The 22500-nt window shown below is 40.4% G+C and overlaps 3 protein-coding genes across 5 annotated transcripts in view; 2 read left to right on the forward strand and 1 right to left on the reverse strand.

Moving 5' to 3' along the window:
- Positions 1-7361, forward strand: part of LOC146461983 (uncharacterized) — a 41912-nt gene extending 34551 nt beyond the window's left edge. For 2 of the 3 annotated variants that reach the window (XM_085086179.1, XM_085086181.1), the window contains 7 exons: positions 321-467; positions 1594-1830; positions 2665-2869; positions 3632-3854; positions 4286-4681; positions 5381-5502; positions 6359-7361. In XM_085086179.1, coding sequence (XP_084942305.1) covers positions 321-467; positions 1594-1830; positions 2665-2869; positions 3632-3854; positions 4286-4681; positions 5381-5502; positions 6359-6633 — 1605 coding nt within the window. In that variant the 3' untranslated portion in view covers positions 6634-7361. The remainder of the gene's footprint in view (positions 1-320; positions 468-1593; positions 1831-2664; positions 2870-3631; positions 3855-4285; positions 4682-5380; positions 5503-6358) is intronic. The other variant, XM_085086180.1, reaches the window with a different exon arrangement.
- A 2888-nt stretch (positions 7362-10249) lies between these two features.
- LOC146461984 (chymotrypsinogen A-like) lies at positions 10250-16028 on the forward strand. The gene is made up of 7 exons (XM_085086170.1): positions 10250-10434; positions 11458-11599; positions 12505-12610; positions 13369-13456; positions 13871-13924; positions 14071-14272; positions 15101-16028. The coding sequence occupies exons 1-7, from the start codon at positions 10365-10367 to the stop codon at positions 15663-15665; spliced, it is 1227 nt and encodes a 408-aa protein (XP_084942296.1). The 5' UTR covers positions 10250-10364; the 3' UTR covers positions 15666-16028.
- A 1894-nt stretch (positions 16029-17922) lies between these two features.
- Positions 17923-22500, reverse strand: part of LOC146461985 (chymotrypsinogen B-like) — a 9799-nt gene continuing 5221 nt past the window's right edge. The window contains exons 5-9 of the mRNA XM_085086138.1: positions 21545-21621; positions 20950-21047; positions 20081-20325; positions 19549-19653; positions 17923-18212 (exon numbers count right to left, since the gene is read on the reverse strand). Of these exons, the coding sequence (XP_084942264.1) occupies positions 17974-18212; positions 19549-19653; positions 20081-20325; positions 20950-21047; positions 21545-21621 (764 nt within the window). The 3' untranslated portion in view covers positions 17923-17973. The remainder of the gene's footprint in view (positions 18213-19548; positions 19654-20080; positions 20326-20949; positions 21048-21544; positions 21622-22500) is intronic.

The following is a 22500-nucleotide window of genomic DNA, read 5'->3' on the forward strand; positions in this document are numbered from 1 at the left end:
ATTCTGGTAGTTGTAGTAAAATGACGCCATAGTGAAAATGTCCTATTGTTGCGCATAACTTTGCGCACAGCAATTCCAAGGGCGAAGCCACGCTGCAATTGAAACACTGCATGCCGGTGTTACCGAGTTTCCGAGCATGAGTTGGGCGTGTTTCAACTTTGTAACTCATTGATCATTTTACTCTACTCCACTCCACTCCACTCCACTCCACTCCACTCCACTCCACTCTACTCTACTCTACGCTACCCTACCCTACCCTACTTTATTTATTTATTTATTTATTTATTTATTTATTTATTTATTTATTTATTTATTATCAGATATTGAGTCAGCTGGGCAGTGTTCTGTCCAGTCAGCATCTTGCACAGTCCACTGCTGTCGAGACCAAGAGTGTGGGTCTGTCCACATCTCAAGAGACCCTTCAAGAACTGAGTCCTCGACCAGAGTGGAGACCAAAGAGCTTAAAGGTATTTACATGGTACAAACAGGCGTTGATTTGACACAGCTCGAAAACAGCAATCTTTACAATTCCCTTTTCAATCAGCGTGGGTGGCATTCCTAATGTAGAATCTTTCTAAAGTGGCCATCACTTGTAAGAAGACACTTTGCTGTGACCAAAATTCCATTAGGATTTAGGAACAGTCCACCTAGTCCAGGAAAGACTATAAAGTAAAACTCTTTCTCGTTTATAAAAAGGGTCCTTGTTTGTGTAGTTAAAGCTGTTCTCAGCATTTCTTGGGAGAGGCCTGTATTTCAGAGATTCGACCATATACTGTAATCAGATTTTTAGTTATTTATCTAAAAAACACAGCAAGAACTTGAAGAAGTTGGCCAATTTTTTTAAACTGCAATCCTTTTGCATCCTAGCCATCCGCAGCCATTGATGATTGATACTAGTTTCTGTGCACTAGAAGGGTTATTGTTAACAAAACTGGACCATCATTGTAACGTTCCTTTAGATACAAACATGCTTTTTGGCAACTCAAAGTGACAGTAAAAATAGGTGAAATTGGCCCTTAAAACATGACAGCCGGAAGAGTCTGCATAAAGACACAAGAGCCATAGGTACAGACTCACAAGTAGTCCTTCTCTTTTCATGTCTGGTCCTAAGGGTAGAAGAGCTCACGCCTCGTCTTTTGCCTTCCCTCAGCAAAATTCCTGAGCTCGACTTGTAGGCAAGTCTACTATAGGTAATAAAAGGCACGATTTTGGGAATGCGCGAGAACGCTTACACTCTTTCCGCGCAAGTTGCCGAAAATCGCGCCTAATACCAAACTGTCGCGCCTGGATGAACATATACAAATGAAACATTGCTGCAATTACCACCATGATGATCACCCGCAACTTGCTTCCATCTGACCTTGTAGCTCAGTCCGGGTAGAGCAACGGACGATCAAATCCGCACGTAGAGGGTTCGTTTCCCGCCAACGTCGGATATTTTTTTCTTTGCCTCACGCTATCTCCCATTTTCTTACTACGGCTAACGCTCAGTGGGAAATTCATGGGTCCACTTAAGCGCTTCAACATACACTGTAGAGTTAATTCTCCGATCCATCAGGATGAACACATGTGTACGATCATTTTCTATTGCAGAAGACTGATTTGGGCGACACAGGAACCATGGAATCCAACTATGTCAAGTTACTTAAGGAGTACAACGATTTGGCTGAAGGTTATGAGCGACTACAACAGCACCTGGAGGAGGAAACGAAGTTTCACCAGGAGCAAACAAGTCAGAATGTAGCAGTAATGACTGATATGCAGGATACCATCACACAACTGAGGAACCAACTGGCAGAGCTCAGAAACGCACGATCAGCCTCATCTGGGGTAGGTGACGTGTGGTTAGGTTCGATTTGCGATGCCGTCTGGTGGATTTGAGTGGTGATTGAGCCTTGCGGTGCTCTCCATTTGTCAGCACTGCCGGCCAGTCAAAATGACACATTCGATTTACAGACTACCGAACAGTTTCGGCAAATGCAAAGCGCCCTAAGGCACGGTCTGATTTCCGAGTCTGTTTTTTAACCCATGGCTCTATACGTCCAGAAATGCACGCTGTTGAGATTCATGAACTGTATGATCAAGGTGTCCCCTATCCTTAATTCTCACTAAAACACACATAATTCTGTCAAACATGAAGTCATATGAAAACGACAGAAAGGTCTGTGTTCTATGAAGTACTCAAATTCAGGGTTAGGTGCATTTCTGGACATAAGTGAGTTCGTAATATTTTTTTGGTGTTGCGCCCTTCAAAGAATAGCTTGAATGACATGAATTACTGAACAATTAACCTGATGTATCATCAGCCAGGTTTCTACCCTCCCTCCCCTTGTGCGCAGGTGTCTTTCTCCACAGGGATCTAGAGTAAGGAGACGGCTGACAGTTTAGACTACTTATCATTAGGTCTTTTTTCAATTAGCTATTCTTATTAGGGAATCCTTTGAATGTCAATCCAGCCGTTCTCTTGCTTTGCTGCAGAGCGAGTTAGCAAAGCAAACGGCAAGGGGGCTGATAGAAGGAAACATGCAGCCTAACCGGTGAAACAGTAGAGATAAAAGATGTCGTCTTAAAACAAAAAGACCCTAAATGCAAGATTCACATGCAAATTTTTGAATTGCAGGTAATGGTCATAACCTGACAACTTACTCTTGTCTTTTCAAACAGCGAACCAGTTCATCCATCATGTTCACTCGACTGGATGCCGAGCGCAACGGAAAGATTCTAAAGCGCGCGGTTAATGAGAGGCGGTTGTCGGATGACAGCTTCTCCATGATTATGGAACACATGGACAACTATGTTAGCTTACCATCAAAGAGACTGGCTCACATTGTCAGACGCTACAGCCATCATCGCTCTATGAAGGATATCGGTAAGTATTGCATGCACACTTAGGAGTAACACATGCTTGTTAACTCACTGGGAAAATCTCTCACCAGTTCGTGCGGGTTCCAAAACATGACAGTTCCTAAGAATGGCAATACGTGCGATTGTCTGGAAATACTTAAAACTGCTGTTTCTTTTGGAAGAAGGAAAGATATTTTTCGTGGAAGCGCGAACTGTGGGGACGCGTTTCTACCCTTGGCATGTTTTCTAGGGGGCAGTTCTGTAGAATGGTTGAAAATGGTGGTTCTTTTTTTTCAAAAAATGCGTCAACCAGTAACTAACGAAACCACTATCCCAGCGGTCACTTTTGACTGAGGGAACCTTGGGCCAGTTTTACGAAGCCCACTGAAGTCTGGCTTTATACGTAGCATTTAAGTGGTGTGGAATAGAATTCAGTTCACAGATAAGAATCGAATTTGCAAGGAGAGCAGTTTACTTGTTGTTTGTGTAGTTAAAGCTGTTTTCAATTGAGTGTTGAAAGCAATTTCGGGTTTTGTTTGGTTTTGCGTTACTAAGTTCTGTGATTGGTTAGCAAAATCCGCGCCACTTTCTCAACCAATTAGAAACAAAACCCAAATCAATCGTAACTTGGTCGCACGCGTTTTCCCGCGCTTTATTCCCGCGCGTTTTGCCGCGCTTGGTGAGTGGTACATAGCACTGTTCTGTTCTGGTTGATTAGATTGATTACTGTGGGTTGAGTTTTACGACACTCTGATTTGTGCGTGATTTGAATTCATTCTTTTTTCAGAGCTAAGTTTGAAGCAAAGCGGTCATCTTGACGAGAGCGTGTTCTCAACTCTGGATAAAATGGAAGCTTTACAAAACAAACGTGCGCAGCGATGGGGAGACAAAATGGACGGATATGGTAACGAACGAGGAAGACTTGCAGAACAGCTGACGGCTTGCTTTGAAAATCTGGAGCAAGAAACTGGAATTTTCCTTATAAAACCAGTGTACTCTATGAAAGGAAGGTACGAAATAAAGGAATGTTTTGTACCCCTATAAAAGTTGGGAACGTAAGTTCTTCGGGCATGTCAGAATCGTCAGGAACTTAATTTGACGAAATAAGTTTAATTTTAATTTTGCTCAATTCCGTATCGTGTCTTGTATGAATAAAGATTGATTGACTAATCGATCAATTGATTGATTGATTGATTGATTGATTGATTTCCAGATAGAGGCACAAGGAAGAAATGCACTAAGTTTAGTTTTGAAAAATAAAAGTTCGTGAATGGCCCATCAAAATGAATCAGAGAGACACATTTTGTCTTGACTGCATGCTACAATGTTTTTTATTAACTTCAACGCTTGCGGACTGAGAAATCGTTAGCAGCTTACTACAATGAGCCACAATGTAATTCAAAGCCAATCAATATGAATGAAAACTCCTTTTCCTCAACAGACCTGAAGTAAACCCCGGGTACGTCATTACACAGAGACACAAACCATCTCCAGCCCCGCCTAAACCAAGCGGCCCTGCGACTCCAGCACCCACACCCTGGCTACAGCCTGGCAAGGGACCTATGTCAGCAGGGCTGTACCGTGACTTAACACAGAGCTCCCTCGCCAGAGCCCCTTCCTCAATCCCTACGATGGCTCAGTTGGAAGATGGTACAATGAAGATGAGAGTAACACGGCCCATGGACAAAGAGTTCCTCATGAATTCCTCCGCAGGTGTAGCGTGGCAAGCGTCCAAGTCGCAAGTGTTTGGTACATCATCATCTGCTGTGGAGCTTAACACACCCAAGATTCTGGAGCTTGATGTTAATCGCATGATGATTGGGCAAACGGATGTCAGGTACGTTGATTAGTCGATTGTTGGTGAAACAACTGTGGGCTGTGTGCATTGTGTTTATCGCCTAGTGATTGATACAAAAATACCGGTTGTGCTCATAAATGTCTTGATAGCATAATGATTGGGGAAACAATTGTCGGGTGTGCTCGGTCATTTTCATTTATGTGTTAATTACGCGGTGATTGGTGAAACAAATGTCGGGTGTGTTCATTAATGTGTTAATCGTGTGATGATTGGTCAAACGGATATCAAAAAGTTTTCGTCAATACGTTAATCGCACGATAATTGGTCAAACGGATATCAAACGTGTTCGTTAATGCGTTAATCGTACGACGAATGGTGAAAGAGTTCTTAGATGTCATAACAAGAGTTATGGATTGAAAAAGTAAAAAAAAAAAATCAATATTCACTTTAAACAGTAATGAAGAACAGCCCGCGTCACGGGAAAGTACTGCTCAATACGTTTATCTTAATAGTCACACTCATGGATTTCATCGTTATATAACCACCTTGGGGGGGGGGGGGGGGGGAGGGGGAACTGGTGTGACCTCGCGGTGCACCCGTTACTTTGGCTGTCCGCGGAATAACGCTCTAGTGGAGTTTAAAGGTGGGAGTTGTTGTTGGTACTTGGTGACTGCTGCAAACTATGTTAGCTTGTAGACATCTGAATGTTTGCTTTAACTTTTTATTTCATATCAACAGCAAGCCTATAATTCCTTTGGATGATGGCGGGGAGGTGACAGGCTCTATCGTGAGAAGCTACGTGACTGTGGAAAGACCAACGGGCGGCAAGCAAATCCGAAAAGCCAAGCAGCATACACCAGGTAGGACAGTTGCACGGCTGATGATGTGGTTCTTTGCTATAAGTAATAAGAGAATGGCCGCGCAAACGGCACAGTAGGGTGTTTGGACGCGCGCGTTATTTGTTGAGGATTTTGCAGACAAATAAACATCACGTTAAGTGATTCCTTACGTTTTTCATCGTCTAAATTGAACGTTAGTATAGGGTGAGTAGAAGAGTTGAGGCTCTCCAGACATCAACACGATATTCGGTTATTCATACAGCCAACTACTGCATGAAGAATTTAGAGGGTAGCGAGGTTATTTTTGTGATCATTTCAAGGTCAAAGGATAAAAGACACTTTTTTGTCCGAATCCTGGCTCTGTGGAAAGTTGGCTAGTTTACCAGGTTTCTGCTTTACTAAACTGTGGATGTACGATGGTGTAGTGGTTAACGCCTGAGACTTTCCAACCCAGGGAGAGAGGGGGATGGTTTGGGGGAGAGAGAAGAAACTTCTACAGTCGACTCCCGATAACTCGAACCCTCGCAAACTCGAACCTCGCGCTAACTCGAACCAATTTTCCTTTCCTTTCAGGTCATTTTCTATATAATTTTACCCTCGATAACTCGAACTCCCGATAACCCGACCTTCTTGAATTTCCCTTGAAGGTTCAAGTTATCGGGAGTCGACTGTAATTTTACCCTCGATAGCTCGAACTCCCGATAACCCGAACCTTCTTGAATTTCCTTTGAAGGTTCGAGTTATCGGGAGTCGGCTGTACTTGCTTCTTGTTACAGATACTGGGTTAAGTTCGGCCGTGTAGGCGACTTACCTCGTAGTGCGACTTAACCATGGTGACTAAGATGATCATTGATAATTTTCTGATCATTCATTCCAGGCACGTACCCACCCAATACTGCTCAAGACTCCAGCCGTCCGCACAGTGGTCCCCTGACATCGCATTACTCCCCCCTACCGCCAATTCATATGCCAAAGTTACGGCAGGAATCACGCTCAGGCAAGTCCCAGGACAGCGATGCTGTGACACGTTCAGAAGCTGGGAGTCCTGTGACTCGCAAGTTTGAAGAGACGAGACCCAGTACTCAAGGAACTTTAAACGGAAAGGATACGCATCTAGGTCTTCTCACTCCTGAGATTTTACCTGTTAGATAGCAATTGTTTGAATTAAATGTACATAGCTGTATATAAGAGAAAAATGTAAAAACAAAAAGCATCGATTATAAAGCTCGACAAAACTCACTTCGCTGTTAAGAAATTTTGTCAGATGAAGTTTAAACCGAGTTTTGAACACATTACTCCTGGAACTCTCGCCTTGTGGACACCTCGCTATTACGGCGACCTTGATAATCATTAGTACGGACAGCAAGTAAATGCCCGGCAAAAATAAATTACAGACGTTTGACTGAAATAAATTTCCGCTATTTAGGACATTAACTCGCGGTTTCGAGTGTGTCCGCAATAATATAAAGGGAGCTGGTTCGGAAATTGGCTACGCTCCTGGTCAAACGGCGCTTGATAGTCAATGATAGTTGGTGATAGTCAATGATAGTTAGAACTCGCGTGTTCGTTTGACGACCAACAATCATGCGCTATCATCGACTATCACCAACTATCATTCGGTTTGGGCGTGTTAAAATTCTTCACGATAGTTGATGATAGTTTTCCCGTTCGACCACGCACATAATAGTTGAAAATAGTGGATGATAGCTTTGATTATCATCAACTTTCATCGACTATCATGTGCCGTTTGACCAGGGCTTTATATACCCAGACTTCAAGCCCGCACTTGACCGTTACTACAAATTCTTGTCCTGGATTTAACATCATTTAAAATATAAAATTATAATATATATTGTATTAAAGATCGGTAATCTGCTGTGTATAGTCTTGAGAGTTGTTGTTTCGTTTCTCCTTTACACATCCCTTTCCAACCAATTTCACTTCGGCCTCTGGCTCTTACTCCTCCTCAGGGTTTTTCAGGGAAAGCAGGAAGAGCGAGCAGGAGATTGGAAACGAACGTGAAGCACAAATGCGGGGTGATCGGTCTTTCCTTTCTCTCCAAAAATACATATATCTTTTTTCTTTTTTGAGCAAGCAGGCGACTGGGATAGTCTGTCCTACCAGGAACAAACGCGCGTGAATGAATATTCCCATGTTATAAATTTTGGTGATTTCAAAACTGACTAAAGAAACCCTGGCGCGCTTTGCAAAGTGGTCCCTTTTTACAGTAATTTAAACTTTATGCAGTTAATGAAAAGGCTTCAGACAATTGGACGCACAAGTATGTAAGATTCATGGAGGAAAGGAGTGAAGTAAAGTGACTTTATTCATCATCATCATCATCATCATCATCATCATTCATTTGCCTTACTGAAAAAAGAAATCGTTCAATTTACAATAATGGCGAGCAGACCTCAAGAAACCACCAGGCTTATAAGAGAGGCCACCTCGGCTGTCATCAATAGATAGAAAATACGGTGCTGCGTAACTGTGCGGCTTGGTCAATTCATGATTTTATAGATAAAAACTAGATGAAGAAGTGATTGGTATTGGGAGAGAGTTCCAGATTTTGCAGGGGCACCCAACAGATCGTTTCGGTAAATTAATTATCTGTTCGGAAGGCCCTTCATCCCCTACAATTTTCTGAAGGGAATTTTCACCTCGAACTTTCGTGATATGGGAAATTTAAGGCTTAGTGGTTTCGGATTGATAAAAATGTCGTTTTGGGTGCCGAAAAAAGGTCAGCTAAGATTTTCGGAAAGGAAATAAGACCTAAGTTTTTCGCAAAATGGACAAAGTTCATAGTAATTTCGAAAAGACTCAGGTTGCTCTAGAATGACCAAACAGATAAAAATATTATGGCGCTGCCTAAAATGAACCTACAGAGCTTTATAGGCACTCCAGATAGCCTCAAATAGCGTTTCAAAGCATCTGAGAGAAACTGTCGTTGGGTGCCCCTGATTTTGGGACCTTGGTAAAGGAATGTATATTGCTTAAGATTTGTGCGACAAGAATGCGATCGATAGTGGTTGGCTGTATTGGTGCCATAATTATGCACTTGGCTACTTGTTAAAAACAAATTCAGTAACATTGGAGGTAATAATTGATTTTGATAGTAAAACATAAATTTTGCTATTATTTTAATCAGCATGCAGGTTTCGCTTGTGCACGGTCGCGGCCTTTCCAACATGAATTGCAGCACCATTCATCAACTTTGAAAAGACAGCAATGTTTCATAACTAGTCCCTCAATTAACTATGGTACAGTCCAACCGCGATTTGTACCGGAAACTGGGTCATTCGACGAATTACATCTATAAAATTTTGAATGAAGAAACGTACTGTACGTGCGAAAATTGATCAGGAACAAAGAAGGCAGTTATTTTAGATCCAGTTTCTTATGAAAACAGCCTTCTATGTTCCCCAATGAAATCGAGATTCGAGACTCCACATAACAAAAATAAGGATTATATTTCGATGTCATAGCTTGATCATGATCAGATCATGACGCCTTATGTTCTCTCGGAAGTGACGAATGGCACCCGGAAGTCTACACCTTTAAGTTAGACTACAGCTGTTTAATCAACAGCTAAAATCAGCCTAAAATATCAGCAAGGACTACTATTCGATGCAGAAAAACACAACGAAATGAATGTTGTAATGTTTTGTAGGAACGAGCTGATCGCTGTAACTTTCTTTGCAGAGCTAAATTAGCGAGGGTATATACAACAGGCAGCGGAGGTGGCCTATATTAAACTTAGCTTAGACGAGTTTGCACGAAATTGTATAGCGTAAATTGGCCTAAACCAAGCACGCTGTGCTAGCTTAGCTTCCCCCCCTCCCCCCCTCTCCCACAGGTTTCCTGGTTCGTGCTTTGGCAAGTTGTGGTACGTGTTCCAGTTTAAGTCTCATTCAATAGATTTTACTACGAAAAACCTTCTAAAACGAGCTGAGAGGCCCCGCCCATGTTCATCAACTTTTGCACGAATCTCAGGGACGTCTGGCCTCAGGGGAGTTTCGGCATAAACTTTCAATTTCATCTGTGTATTGAATTTATCGAGAATGGTGATCTAATCACGGTACAGTCAGGACTGAATACGTTTGGGTTTTTTAACCCTACGTGTCCAATAGATCTGAATTCAGGCGGAAGGGAATTACTTAATCAATGTGTCTTTATATAAGCGTTACAGTGTACTATCCTGTATACAGTTACCGGACAAAGTCGGTAACTGTATAAATGGGTTGGGAAGTGGTCAGTTTAATATCAGAAATCATTAACATAAAAGCTACCAAATTGCAGATTTTTGAGTGAAGGCTCTGTTGATTCACCTTGCCGTTTTAGCGCCATGAATCCTGAGCAAAAACAAACGAAGCTCGTGAGCTATATCATACATGTCGGTTGCGACTGTTGCGCAAATGTCCGACTTTGTCGGGATTCCGGAGCAACTCCGCTGTTTTAGTTTTCAGAGAAAGTACCGATTGAATCATCATGATTGCATTTCACATAGCCGGACCAAAGTGTTCCTCGGCAAGCAATAAAAAAAAGCATTAAGGTTGATTAAATTGGACCAGTTTCGAAACTACTAAAAAGCGATGAAACGGTTTATTTAGCTGACGTCAAAAACAAAAGAATTGGTTTAATACGTACAAATTCCCCTTCCATTATATCCTGTCACGTCCCTAAGACAGGCTTTCAGTTTATGTTGAATTTCAATGTAAATGCTGTCACTTCCTATTTCACAATACAGCAATTAATGTGCTTATAAGGAAGACTGCATCTGGTGCTAAACGACATAATTTGCTTGAAAGCGGCGCGATCACGAATACTTGGACGATTTTACACTGAGGCTGGCAAATCACTCAGAGACCAGAGAGACCTGAGCTATGAAGTCTTCATCAATTGCTCTGATATTTTTGCTTTGTTGTTCATTCTTCACTGGATTTCTTTGTTTCGGTAAGTTACAATCGGTTGTCAGTATTATTTTATCAGCCTTGACCGCGTTTTAACCGAGATAAAAACATGACTCGCTTAGCTTGGCAATACGGGTGCTTGGTAAATGCGTGACAAAATTTATACGATTTTGGGGCCGATGACTCAAATCACAAAAAAATCATATCATGAACCGGATTCAATCCACGGAAATGTATCATTTTGTTGATCGCAAAACAAAAGTCGTTAACAAATTTCATCTTTTCATTTCATCATCATCATTTTCATCATTCATCTTTTCAATTTTTATCAAAATTTCATCTCTCGCGTTAATTACCAGGGATAATTAATTAAAGCAGGAGGTTTTTAGATGTTGTCCTCTTCTAGTACTGATGAAAACTGCAGAGGCGAGAATCATACGAGAAAGGTAATTATAAGGCTGTTTTCACAATTGGAAAGTATTTCCTTGACAAGATTTTTTTTTCCAAGTTTTTACTTCTTCGAGTGTAAAGACCCTTGAAAGGGGGGGGGGGGGGGGGGGGGTTATTCCCGTATATAAGCCATTATAGATGAGATAATTTATAGGTATACAAGGCACTAAAGGGTATGGTTTTTTAGCCTTTTTGGTTTGAAATAGGGCGACGCTAACCTGGAATTGGGTAAGGTTTTCATGAGTAAAATGGGGTTGGAAGAGCTATTCACCAATTTTGGTTCTTGCATATTTGTAGCGGGTTAACATAATAATTTGGAAGATTTTCATGGCCTGAAATAGGGTAAGGTTTCAAGAAGCGAACCACAGAAACCCACCCAAATTTTCAGGGAGTACCCCACCCCCCCTCCCCACCCACCCCCCCCCCCCTCTTGCAGTGTAAAGGGTGCATTAACAAGGAACTACTCGGATTGTCAAGGTAAAACTTAACAGATTTTCTCATACACTTGCCTAATGCAAACTTGTGAAGGAAACGTTGTTCGTATACATCCACAATAAAACTAGGGTATGTAAGAACTGAGTGATAAGAAGCATAGAAAATGTTGTTCCTCTTTCAGAGTATGAAGTACAAGTAATCACTGGGAACTCACTGGGTGCAGGGACAGACGCTAATGTTTATATAAGGGTCATCGGTACGAAGGGAACTACCGCTGAACATGAGTTGGGGGCGGACTCGGAAGATCCTTTTGAGCGAGGAAAGTCAGTATTATTCAATATATAGTCTTACACGAGATTGCACGATGTTGTCTACTAGCTTCCCTACAATTAGTAACTGCCTAACTACTCTTACAAATGCATGGCATGGAAAGCCGCAATGTTTTAGAGGAAAAATTCATCTTCGAAATCGGTACTCTTAACCCCCTCTAAGGCAGAAAAGAATTCTTTTCTACGTACGCCCTGTTCCCCACGGAATTAACATTTGGACTAATTTATGCAACAGTTACTTCCAATAGTGCCTTACTAACCCCCTCCCCAAACGAGCTACTGTAGCTGGTCAAATGCCCACACCACGGTGTAGCTAAAAAAAAAGTTGATTTCTTTGTGTTCTGGGCTTACCTTCTAAGTCTCAAGCAATTCATTTCTCTAATGACCTTTCGTTTTGTGAATCGACTATCTCATTCAAGGCCTCCTTAATTAGAGGTGATTAATCGCAAATTTATCACCCCTGCCGACAAACATATCATTGAAAGGAAGTGACAATGCGAGATGGCCCGATAGGATGATGTGGACAAATGCCCGGGGGGGGGGGGGGGCATTGCAGGAATTGACTGATGCATTACTTCTTGTTTTCCGTGTTGCCATGCTCCCACCAAAAGCGTAGCTCCACCTTTCACTATATAATCCTCATACAACCAATTTTCTCTTGATACAACCTACAATTCTTTGATTCATTCTAACGAAGGGGCCTAACGCTCGAAACGCAGCACTCGAGTCTCTTCACAGTGGCTAAATTACGTTATATCAACTCTGTTGCTAAAACCAAACATTCGTTTCCACAGTCCTACCGAAGAAGCACCATAGTTTCTGTAGAAAATAACCCTCTTATTATTAAGTGAGTTTTTTTATAAACTGTCAACAACGTCACCTGTTTTTATTTGTATTAGTAAGGACACATTCGCCTTGAAGAACGTCGCTGATGTCGGAAAAATCACCGCAATAGCGCTTAAACGAGACGAAGCCGGGTGGTTCCCCAAGTGGCAGCTCTCTCATGTAAGTCACCAACTCATTCATGCAGTCACTGAAATTGTTTTCAGTTAAAATTGTCTTTTAATTTTTAAAAGCTCTTTTCTTTTACAAGTGAAAGGCACTCTGAATACAAGAGGTTCCAAGGTTGAGCCTTGTATTGTTGTCATCTTATTGTGAATGCGACATTCACCGCGCATAGTACCTTTATTCATCATGTGCGTAATACTGACTTACATATTGTTAGAAAAACCGAGGAGCATCTTGTAATGGGCCAGCATTCCCACGTCTTATATATATATACATCTTGAAGGTTCATGCTAAAAGACCCTTTTTTATTTAAACAATATTTTATTTCGACATTTGCTCTAAGAGCAAAAAAGTGCATGCTCATCGAGAGAGCTAACCGCATTTATATTAATTTAAAACGTCACTGTCAAAGAAGAAAAAAAAACAAATCAGAACAAGAAACAGCTAAACACAGCTAAACAGCTAAAAAAAAACCCCAATATATCTCAGTACAATATATAAAAGACCCTGTCCCAGTCAATAGAATTCCACGTTACGTTGCCTGTTCTGCATCCAGACACGATTTTCATATCAGTCGCTTGTCCGTTGCAATCCTGAATGATCAGCGGTAGAAAAATAAAGCGACTATCCATTCATTTTCCCCTCCGTTTGTCAACACCCAGTTAATCCCAATCAAGATAACCAACAACCCAACACCCAGTTATAGCGAGGCATACAACTTTAGTAATGGTGAAAAACGCCTTTTGTTTCTGCAGGTGCTGATAAAAACATCCAACTCCCGGAAGTGGTCACTGTTTGAGTATAATGACTGGACCAAACCAAACCAATGGTTCACAATTCCAGGTATAATACTTTTAATGCTTTTATTAGAAAATAACAGGACAAACTGAATCAAACAAGAGCTGTTTATTTTTGAGGATTCCAAAGACAGTCAAAGTGTACAGAGGCCGAAGTCACCGGAAAATAAAAACGGAGCGGAATCCGAGAATGAAAGGCCACCGCGGCTCCTCTTGTCCCCCACCCCCTCCCACCAAGGATCCCCTTGTCCCCCACCCACTTCCCACCCCCTGCCTCTCATCCCCGCAGTCCCCTTGTCCCTCACCCGCCTCGCTGTCATTTCAGATACTGACAATCAAAATACAGAGCAGATCATGCAAATTAAACTCGCACATTTTATCGCATAAAGTGATGAAAGTCATTGCAGTAAGCTGTTTTCTAGACTTTTCATCGATTGATCTGTCTCTTATCCTTCTTTAGTTTCTTGTGAACCTGGTTTTCGGAAAAATCAAACAACTGGAGTTTGTTATGGCCGTAAGTAGACAGTCTATTTCAATTCGAACTTATGTTTGTTCAGTGCTCTAGAAGTGTAATTAACAAAAAGGAAATCAAAACAAAAAACGAGCAAATAACGTATACAGACAAACTCAAAATGACCCTATTCTGTTATTTCAATACAGCAATCTGTGGTTCACGACCAACGTCACGAATATCTGGTGCCCGTTCTGTGGCTCCTCAAGGCGCCTGGCCATGGCAGGCCATGCTGAGGTTCACAGTTTATGACCGTGCAATGTTCTGTGGAGGTTCTCTAGTTTTGCCCCAGTGGGTCCTCACCACGGCTTACTGTGTTTATGGCAGGATGGCCTCGACCATCTTTGTCAGGTGAAAAGTTAATATTTGGATATATTTACAAACATTATTAATTTTATAAGAAACTTTGGTACTGTGTCAGCTGGGGGAGTGAAACGGATATTTGGTGTTATGAGCGAGTTAATTAACTTATCAACTGTTTAGCCTGATGAATTCATATTTAGAGTGATTACACAATTCATCAAGCAAAGCGTAAAAACCGTTGTTATTAGACGAAAGGAGACAGCCACTTTGGATGGTTCCGGAAATAAAAGAAAAACTGACGGGTTTATCAGTTTCATCCATGTGCGGATTAAATTGGAAGGCCAGATTTCCACAGTCGTATAATCTTTGGACACATACTGGCTTACATTTAACTGTTTTTAGGTACGTTAGAACATAAAATTGAGCGAGGTTCAAGGTTTTTTTTTTCTTTCGTTTATAAAAAAAAAAAATAAAGGGATTAAGTCTACCTGCTGAATTGTAGGACACGAAGTTCTATTACCAATTAATTGTGCCAATAACAAAATGCGAGAATCTCAATCTTGGAATATTTATTAACGTAAGAAATAGATTCCAAAGAAAATAAGTGACTGGTTTCAACTTTGGATGTGGAAGTCCGACCGCATGAAGAAATTTCATTGGCTAGTGGCATTTGCTACTTGATTTTCATTGGTTCTTTAACTGTCCAATTTGACCTGTCCGATTGCAAGCTTCTAGTAATCGGACAGGTCAAATTGGACAGTTTTGGAGTTACATTGCAAAATTAAGCTATAAATATGGACTGTTAAGAACCAATTATATTCAAGCATTTTGTTATTGACACAATTAATAAGTTAATAGTATTTTTCTCATTAACAGACTTGGCGCCTACTACAGAGAAAAAACAAGGGGATTAGAACAAGACATCACCGTGGAAAAAATATTTATTCACCCCAAATACCACCGTCCGAATCTTATGTCCAATGATCTGGCTTTGCTAAAGCTGTCGAGACCTGCCTTCGGGTCAAATGGAGTCGGTTTAGTTTGCCTTCCAAAGAAAGACATATCCTTGTCTCCAGGCCAGACGTGTTGGATCACCGGGTGGGGGTACCTTGATATTTCCTCAGGGGCCCTCCCTGACAAACTCAAACAGGCCCGGATTCCGTTAGTCCCAAGATCAACTTGCGCGGCTGATCACACCACAAGGACCATTGATGAGTCAATGCTTTGTGCTGGTTCAAATATCACTAGGGTTAGTGGATGCCAGAAAGATACAGGAGGGCCTCTCGTGAGAGAGGTCCGTGGAAAATGGTACCTTGAAGGGGCTTTTGGCTGGGGATCTGATTGTGATCCCACAAAAGGGTACAAGCATCAGATGTACTCCAATATAAGGCGCATGCGAGAGTGGATCGACAACACCATAGCTGATAATCAGTATGCATGATTTAAGGGACGGTTAATTATGAACTTAAAGTTAGAACTAGACCATAAAAGACGCAGCTTTGCTTGGAAAGGACGTGATCATGGAAGCAGGATAGGAATCGCACAGTAGCGAGTTGATTAACTGTACTGAAAGTGTCGTTGACATCTCTCACGAAATCAGTAGGTATACAAATGTAGGTAAGCAAACTGTAATTTCAACGAAACACACTGTATGAATTTTACGCCTGCTCATTTTATGTGTTCAGCGCTGTTCACATACATTTAACTTTATGTTTTTATCGTTTCTTTTATATTAACTAGTTTATAAGACTGTTGTATTATAGACTAGCACAAAATAAACATCTGTCCTCCTCCTTGAATTTTACTTCCCAAGTTTACAAAGTCAATTTTTCTCGATCAGCCGTTTGTAATGATACATTATCAAACCATGAGAAGTGTTCTATGGATAAAAGTAAAAAGTTGGATTTAGTTTGAAAAGAAACTAACCAATTGAGGTCACCAAAATATTAATTCATGCTTTTGTGACATCTCACTTGGATTATTGCACCTCTCTCCTTTCTGGACTTCCAAAATATCAACTGGATCGGCTCCAAAAAGTCACCTCAATGCTGCAGCTAGAGTCGTCTGTCTAGTACCCAAATTTAGTCACATTTCACCTTATCTAAAAGATCTTCACTGGTTACCCGTAGAGTTTCGGATCGAATTCAAAATATTACTACTTGTTTTCAAAGCGTTAAATGATATCGCTCCACGTTATATCTGTGATCTCATCAGGGAAAAGGCATCAATCAGAAGCTCTTTGAGATCTAATGACCTCACTTTGTTACAGGTGCCTCGAACCAAATGTAAGACTTTTGGTGATCGAGCATTCGCTTTTGCTGGTCCATCCAAGTGGAATAAGCTTCCTCTGGCAATTAGGACTGCCAAGAGCTTAAATACTTTCAAGAAACACTTGAAGACATTTTTGTTTAAAAAAGCATATGACATCTGATTATTCTTTACTTTGTTTATTTTATTTCTTACTTTTTGTTTGATTGATCATTCTTAAATTTTATATTTTATTGATTTTGACTAAATTTTTCGTTTTTATATTGTAAGCGCTTTTGAATATTATATAAAAAGCGCTATATAAATTGATTATTATTATTATTGTTTGATTCTTATGTGTCTTGTTTTACTGCTGCGTATCTATAGCCTGTGGCAAGCGTTCACTAGTGGAGAATGACGCGAAAAAAATAGAGTGAAAAAGCGAGAAAAGACTAGGCGCCTTCTCTCCCAAGTCTCTCCACCTAATTATCATTCACGCGTATCGCAGTTTTCGTTGCTCCACTCTTTACTATTTAATTGCCTGGAACAGACTACTGCGCATGTGCACCCGACGGCATTGTCCGGATTCTTAAATGACGTATCTACTTATGGATACTTTTGAGCAGTTTATGACTATGCGGGAAAGGTTAAATCTTAGTGAGAGCTATTGGAATCCAAAAACAATTTTACGGGTATCTAATCTTTCAGATATAGTTTAGCTTCAATTTAGACAAAATGGCATAATTATTGTTATGTATCTTTTAAAAAGGTTTTTAGAATTACTGTCTTTATTATTTTTGAAAAATGCGAAGCCTTTGCTAGGACAACCTCTTGTTTGTTTGTGCGACCACCTCTCGTAAGCGACCATCTATCCAAAGTACAGAATTTTTCCAGGTCAAAGCCCTATATTTGGAACCCCTCGTAAGCGACTGCGAACACTTTTGAGGTAACGGCATCATCATTTTTCATTATTTTCAACCTCTTATAAGCGACCACTTGGCACGTGGTCTGATCTCCATGTTCGATGTATGTACTAAGCTACTCAGAGTTTAATAGGAACTTTTACTGCCAAACTTAGCACAGCTCGTATTGTAACTAGGAGAATTTTTGCGATAAATTCTCTTCTTATAAGATGTGTCAGACATGTTCCGGGAAGAGACCCCTCTGGTTCGACTCTTGTTAGCAACCACCTCCTATAAGCGACCACTAAATCTTAGCCGGGCATTTAAGGTCGTCGCTTTTGGGGGCAGAAATTCCTCTGTATTAGAAGGCACCATCCTTGACAGCACGTGAGAGTAAATGAAAGCGCGCGAACATTACAGTGAAACGTGAAAACGAGGGCAAATGTCTGTTCAAACTATTGGGCACCCTTGAAATTTTAGTTCTTTCTCGTTTGGCACAGGTTTAAAATTGTCACGTCATACAAGTAACGACACAAGGTCACTTTTCTATTCCCATCTGTTTATTTGCCTATTCGCTTAGTTGATACTATTTGATCCAGTTTATACTTGGACATACAGGTTAATCCAGTCTCGGAACTGTGCAACTCGTGCAAACACCGTGTAACGGTCTGCCGCAGTGCATGTCGGGGAGCCCCAGCTGACGGAACCCTGTAGAACCCAGTTTCCGCCAGATGCCTGACAGACGTAAGGGCCACCACTGTCGCCATGGCAACCACTCAGGTTGGTTTCGTCAACGCCTGCGCAGATCATTTGGTCGGTAATACTTAAGCTGGATCCACCTACGATAAATGACACAAAAATACCGTCAACCAACCAACAGCAACAACAACAAACTGAAACGGGAAATCCCTTGTAATATTGGCGTTTACTCAACCATGGTCAAACGTAAAAAAATAAGAAACGTCTGTGAAAGACAAGGTTTTTACTTTGAGAGCACAAAGCTGATGAGTGTTTTGTGAGTCCGTGTGTTTTCTGAATCATTTTATGATTTACTAAAAATGTAACAAGTTTTTTTAAAGTGAAATACGTTTCTTACTCAAACAATACGATTTTCGGCTATAGGGAATTTTCATGTAAACAAATCCCGTCTGAATTTAAATCTTAAGTCTTTTACTAGCTTTGGAACAAAATTGTGTAACTCTTTACATCCTGACCGGCGTACACTATCGAAAAGACCGTTCAAACGACGTTCATAATTTCCTCCTTACAGTGCTTGGGGTTGAGGATGATTATGTTGACGCCCATTCATTAATCTCAAAACTGAAAATCTGTTATGATTGTACCCCACACATTTTCATATTTTTAATTTCCCCTTTCAATCTTTACATTTATTTTTGGCTAGTTTTAATTATTTAATTATTTAGTCGTTTACTGGCTGTCGTCTAATCTGCTATCGAATCAGTTGCTTTTTACTTTTCAGTTTACTTATGATGTATGAAATAGTGTAACCTATTTTTTTTTTTACCCGCCTCGATTAGTTTTCGCTATACACTTATGTGCTGATCAGTATCCACATGCTTCACTTTAAAAAACTTGAAACTTATTTTGTAAATCGTACAATTAAAAACTTTGAGCTTTCGGGATTTTCTTATTTGACGCTTGACGTATCCATAGGGGCCCTGGGAAATAAAGATATATACCAAAATTTCTTGAAGTAAAAAATGAAATAAAAAGAAGTCCTGAATAGGTATATACAAGATTAAAAAAATACAAATATACAACGAAGGTCAATAAAAAAGTTGTGTCCACAAACATCATGAATTAAAAATGTTCAATGAGCATACTTTCACTGGTTTCATAATTTGCATTTAGATAGGGTAGATTGGTATAACTGATGACACAACCGTGTTTTAAATAAAGTTATGGTGAAAATGTCAATATCAATGCATGTCAATGTTCGGTCTTTCAGGAAGTATTTTTTAGCTATTTAAAAAGATTTTCTGACAGGATTGTGTATGGCTTCTCTGACACGAATCCGATCTCACCACAATAGCCTCACAGAAGGGAAAAAAGAAGCATCACTCTGCGGGCTGTATTATGGACCCTTGTTCAGTTACACCATTCCGTTATTTATGTGAATGTAAAAACTGCATTAGTTTACTTCTGACACTTTACCTGGTGACGCAGCCAGTTTCGTAGCGCATGCGTCATTCGTGACTGGAGGAAGCTCAGCCTGTTTTAAAATGGGGGATAATACTTGATTTTCGGTCTTGCCCCAACCTACAGATTCAAAGAACGAGCCATAGCGTTTCAAGATTTTAACCGACAACTGCAGCACTGAATTGAAGTTGTATCGTAAATCATACTCGTGTTATCGTTATTAAAAAATCTATATACATTTTTAAACAAGACAGCATTTGCTCGGATATGGCGAAGCATCATAAGTCATTAGACTAATTGTGAAATATAAAACGATACATGGCTTTCTATAGCAGTGATGCAAAGGCGACATTGAAGGAGTTTGGGAGAGTTCGAACTTTTTTTTAAGCATACATTCAAGCAAACATAAATAAACAGATATGTCCAGTCAGTGTCAGTTTCCTTAGATTATTAGTGTAAACATTGAGCTACTTTATAAATGCCGCAAAAATTCCGAATATAAGTCAGGAGATCTTACAAAGTTAAACACACTAACACTTGACCATACCTGTAATGAAACACTTGGCAGACGTTGGGACATCTTCATCTTGAGCAGGCAGACAGACGGTTCCGACTCTTGTGTTTAATGTTGCTGGTCGTTCCAACTGAATTAAGGCGATATCATTGTTATATAAGCTTGGGCTGCTGTAGTCCGGATGCTTTATAACTTGTTTTCCCGATATGTCCTGTTCAGTCCCTTCTATTACTTCTCGGTTGTGTTCTCCAAGTCGAATAGTGTAGTAACTTGGCGTACTGCATAAATATAACAAATTAAGCTATCGTTCAAGGATCATATGCAAATGGATCATCTCGTCTACGACATGGAAGAGATTACCTTGATAAAGTCATTGATAACTTATAAAGAGAAAGCAAAGTTTACCACTGCCGTGAAGAAGGTTTGAAAATGTGGTCTTAATTATCATAGAATTTGGTGAAAATTGCTTTGAATTTCTCCAAGAATTATTAGCGCTCGCAGGTTAATAATACGGTTCCGATTCAATGAAAAAAAAAAAAAATGGCTTCTTTGTTTCTTTTCGAGTTTTTAGGTGTTTTTCATCAAAACGCGCGGTGGGAGATTGGCACTAGTTACGCATGCGCAATAAGATTGAGGTGATCTAAAGTATTCATGTAAATAGTTTCTTCAAATATCCCACCACGTGAGCATTCCGCAGCGAACGAAAATTGCTCTTGATGAAATAGCTTCCGTAGCAACTACTGGCTTTCTGTCAGGGTTTGGGTTCACCCCCCCCCCCCCCCCCATCCCTTTATTGAACCAGTCCGAAGAGAAAATAAACAAAAAAAGTGAAACACGAACTGTAGTTAGCATTCAATTGAAACTCGTTTTACAGTGATTACACGAATAGTTTTAATAATTACAGGGATGAAATGCAGTGCGCTGCTGTAACTATCCAATCCGGAGCGATTAAAGATCCACCACAGTTGAAACTCTCGGAACTTCCTACGAGGAGGGCAACCTAAATAAAAAGGCAGATTAAGAATAAATCAGTGTATAAAAGGTCTACAGAAAAAAAGACTTTCTGGTACGTCGGGAAAAATTTACTGAACGAATGAAAAGGTAGAGAAACAAAGAATGTAAAATGTAAAAAAAAATGAAAATGTAATTTGTTTACCCACGGAGCACAAAGAGCCCCATAGGAACTCGTTCAAACTTGATCGTGGCGTTCCAGGTCGAATTGGAATTTGGAAATGTTGGTGGAGGGAGGAAAACTGGAAAACTCAATGAAAAACCCTCGCACCAAAAAGCAAGGACGAGAAACAACAACAAACTTAACCCATATATGACGCCAAATTCAAATTGTGCTTGATTGACTACTTTAATTTGTCTCATATTGCCAGCGCGGGTTAACACTTACAAAAGTAAAAAAACAGACTGTCGGTGCGTTGTGACGATATTTTAGAGTAACGACGGAGAGCTAAAGCCAAAATTGATTTGAACAAAAATATTTTTTACCTGCCAGGGCCACTTTCCTGGGACTGCGTCATCTCCACCGATAACACGGGTCTCAGGGGAGATACCACATTCTGTCACTGATAGGAATGTTTTAAAATATAACAAAAACAGATTAAAGAGTGGATATTCTTAATAGTACATGGTTCCTACCCTTTTTGAATCACTTGATTACACATCCTATTAATAATAAAATTGTGCACTGCCTTATATCTCAGTTAACCTTCCAACTCTCAAGGCTTGGGTCGTAACGGCGTGTTTTTATGGGACTATTTCGGAATATATGGAATCCATTGTTTCTTTTAGTATCCAAATACCGTTTAAGGAGTAAACCGTGAGAACAGAATTTCTATTTATTCTACGCCCGATAGCAGAACGCCCCCAAACTACGACTCAGAATAAGAGTCACTGCTTCTGGGTATGCTTTGAGGTTAGTGGGTATAGGAATGGGCGGAATTGCGTTCTTTTGAAAGTGATATTTTATGTGTTTTGTTATTGCTGAAGCAGAATAAGAAAAGCCAAAACTATCCCAGAGGAATGCACACTAACTTAATGGAGTGTCTTTCAATCCCTTTTCGACGTCACCAACCTCATTCAAGTTCCAGATTTTTGAGTTTAAGTTTTCAGGCTTTTTCCAGAAGACCCGGTAACATTAATAATTATTAAATATTAATTTCAAGGGTCTTTTCTTGACGCATAGACTGAACAACCACTCTAGAGTAACCTGTGCACAGATATTTCCTTCAGGCAGGTGAGGCTATTCTTAAAAAAAGAGCCCACAAAGTGGGCATGTTGCAAGGCCATGTTGCTGGTGCATGTCCCTAGGATAAACGCTCCCGTTAGATTTTAGGTAATATATCAAACACTAGAACGTGTGTTTCATCAGATATCCAAATACTGAGAAGTTGGTCGAAAAAACGAGGCGTAGCCGAGTATTTTAAAACGACTTCAAAGTGTTT

The sequence above is a fragment of the Pavona decussata genome, unplaced genomic scaffold (genome assembly GCF_977016875.1).
Source record: "Pavona decussata unplaced genomic scaffold, jaPavDecu1.1 SCAFFOLD_192, whole genome shotgun sequence".
NCBI lineage: Eukaryota > Metazoa > Cnidaria > Anthozoa > Scleractinia > Agariciidae > Pavona > Pavona decussata.

Bases quoted from the DNA above. Each gene is read 5' to 3' on its own strand.
- LOC146461984 (XM_085086170.1), top strand. From the start codon at position 10,365: ATGAAGTCTTCATCAATTGCTCTGATATTTTTGCTTTGTTGTTCATTC. The intron at 12,611-13,368 runs GTAAGTCACCAA...TTGTTTCTGCAG, and splicing joins CCAAGTGGCAGCTCTCTCAT to GTGCTGATAAAAACATCCAA. The intron at 13,925-14,070 runs GTAAGTAGACAG...ATTTCAATACAG, and splicing joins AACTGGAGTTTGTTATGGCC to CAATCTGTGGTTCACGACCA.